The sequence below is a fragment of the Magallana gigas genome, chromosome 8 (genome assembly GCF_963853765.1).
Source record: "Magallana gigas chromosome 8, xbMagGiga1.1, whole genome shotgun sequence".
In the NCBI taxonomy this organism is placed as follows: domain Eukaryota; kingdom Metazoa; phylum Mollusca; class Bivalvia; order Ostreida; family Ostreidae; genus Magallana; species Magallana gigas.
The window spans coordinates 19,002,127-19,004,883 of NC_088860.1; the positions used below are offsets into that span (position 1 = coordinate 19,002,127).

General features: G+C 33.1%; 1 protein-coding gene across 1 annotated transcript; it reads left to right on the forward strand.

Annotated features, from left to right (window-relative positions):
- The first annotated feature begins 1,156 nt into the window (after positions 1-1,156).
- On the forward strand, positions 1,157-2,757 carry LOC105332907 (uncharacterized). The gene is made up of 2 exons (XM_011435648.4): positions 1,157-1,295; positions 1,750-2,757. The coding sequence occupies exons 1-2, from the start codon at positions 1,293-1,295 to the stop codon at positions 2,437-2,439; spliced, it is 693 nt and encodes a 230-aa protein (XP_011433950.2). The 5' UTR covers positions 1,157-1,292; the 3' UTR covers positions 2,440-2,757.

Consider the following 2,757-nt stretch of genomic DNA (forward strand, 5'->3'; position numbering starts at 1 on the left):
ATGGCAAGTTAAATGCACCACAAAAACATACAGATGTGCACTTAATAAACTAACTCCGAACGCATCTCGCTAGCCAAAGTAATAGCAGAAGTTTGTACATGTAGTTGAAGTAAAGAATGAAATCAAGACTTCTATTGTCACATACAAGTGCATGTGTACTCTTACTTTACACATGTCATGTCTAGCTATTACTATAACTATTGTTTTATTGAAAAGTTAGAGTCCAAAGAAATGTTAAGATATGTCATATGGAATAAATGTACCGTTTTTCTTAACTCGCAACAATTAATAATTGTTTTCAAGCTTTTTTTTCGAGAGAGAAAAAAAATCAAAGAAGAAAAATATTTCCTTGCAAAAATTATTAAAACTTAACTCTTTGTTTAACATATTTTTGCAGGTGTTTTTTTTTCCTGTTTAATCTTTTTTCTTTTTAAGATTACTTTACATTAATGTAATTTTATGTTTCTGTCTAACAAACATCACAATAAAGTTTCCTACAAAATACGATATTTTTTTTTAAGTAATCATTTACAATTTTACAAGGAAAAGTTCCGACATAAAAAGTTTGCATTGCATAATGCTTAAAGACAACGTTCGACAAATCTTGTTCCTGCGATCAAGAACAGCTACCGCTTGTCCCAGAAAAAAAGATGAACTTCAAATAATCATTCGATTTTATTTTCAATTGATAATTACTGGTAATATTATTTGTAGATGAAAAATATATGACACTCAATGTGAAGGTTTAAACGACACGGTATTATCTTATTATGTTATAAATATTTATTGTAAAATATTTCGTATATTTAACATTGACCAATTAACGCGTTGAGAGTAATGAGAAATGAAAATGTAAAGTATGTGTTTAATTATTTTTTAACAAAAAGAATTGTAGAAGACCATCGTATTCATCGATGAATTTGAAAATGTCTTGAAATTTAAAAAAGAGTCTTCGTCGATTACTTTTTTTTATGGAAAGTGTGTATGTATGTTAGATATTATTTATATTATTTAGTTAGATATTATATTATTTATTATTGCACAATAATTCATACATACTATGACGTCATTAGTCAGGCACAGGACTTGCGAATCATTAGATGGATTCTACCGGCTTCACCTCCAACTGACAATCAAAGATCACATAGTGACAAATCTGAGCTTCCGTACCCATACAATGTCGTGTGATGTTTACTTTCGCTTATCCATGACCAAGCGTCCTACATTATCAACTTCATTCTTCTACGCACACATTACACACAAAAAACGTTCTTACACAGGAAATCTTCTCGATGGTGAGTTGCAGAAGTTGTTTCTACTTTATTTTAAAATATATAGAATTGCGTGATTACTCGACTTAGGTCGAGGAATTTATCGCCTGCAGTATTCCAACAGTCAGGTTTTAAAAAAAAACAAAAATCTTTATAGATCTAGATATGTGTATGTTGTCTTGTTATTCTAGAATGTCAACTTTAAAAAAAATCAACTTTGCAACCTTAGCTTCTTCACATTGTTTTTGAAATATGGTCACCCTAAAATGTCATTAAATTAAATGTGCCAACAAACGTAACGTTATATTTTACAAACATTTACTTCTATATAGTTAAATCATCTCAACTTTTATATGATTTGTGTATTGATTACTAAAGGTGGGTTGTTTTTTTTCAATTTTAACGATTGATTTGACTTCAAAAACGGATTGTACCCTAAAACAATGTCGGATAAGCATCAAACTTGTACATTTTTCAGACTGAAATGACAGCTAAGCTGAATTTCTACTGTGCCTGGTTTTGTCCCTTTGCTCAGAGAGCATGGATTGCTCTCCTGGAGAAAGGTGTGAACTTTGAGTACATCGAATATAACCCGTACAAGGAAAAAACCAAAGAGTTTCTCCAACTAAATCCCAGAGGATTGGTCCCAGTTATAGAGGTGAATGGCCAATCCGTCTATGAGTCTGACGTTTGTATTGAATTTATTGACGAATATGGCGGTCCTGCGAACAGGCTGCTTCCAGCTGAACCAATGACACGTGCAAAGACGCGGATAATCTGCGGCTTCATATCCCGCGAAATAATCCCTGCTTTTTATGGTTTGCTATTAAAACAAGACAAAAACGCCCAGGAGAAAATAAAAGCAGCACTGTTACATAATTTGAAGACTTTGCTTACATACAAACCGGATTCGACTCCGTTTTTCGGTGGTAACAAGTTGGGAATGGCAGACATCATGTTAGTACCTTTCGCCATGCGGTTCCCTGTGCTAAGTCATTACAGGGGATTTGTGATACCAGAAACGAGGGATTACGAGAGTTTTCACAGGTGGATGAAAGCTTGCAAAGAACAAACCTCGGTCATCAAAACCACCTGCGATATTGATAAAGCGATTATGGTTTACCAATCCTATGCCGACGGAACTGCAAATGTTAGAAGCAAGATCTAACAAGACTGTTCGCCTGAACCATACCAGAGGGGTTCTTTTCGGAAACTGTCAATCGAATTTCATTACTTTTAGAACTCAATTTATGTCGAATTTTAAAACCTAGAAAAGTTCTTGGTTGATTTTTTGATTGTTTGGCTAAATTTTGGCAGTAAAAGGATATTTTTTTTTCAAACGACGAATGATCAAGTCATGGTTTTTAAACATACGACAAGAAAATGAGGTCAAGGATAGCTGGCAGATCATCCCAAAAATATAAGTTATTTGAGTTTCCAATTTTCTTTCATCTTTTATGTTACGATTAAAGCATTCTTTGTACAT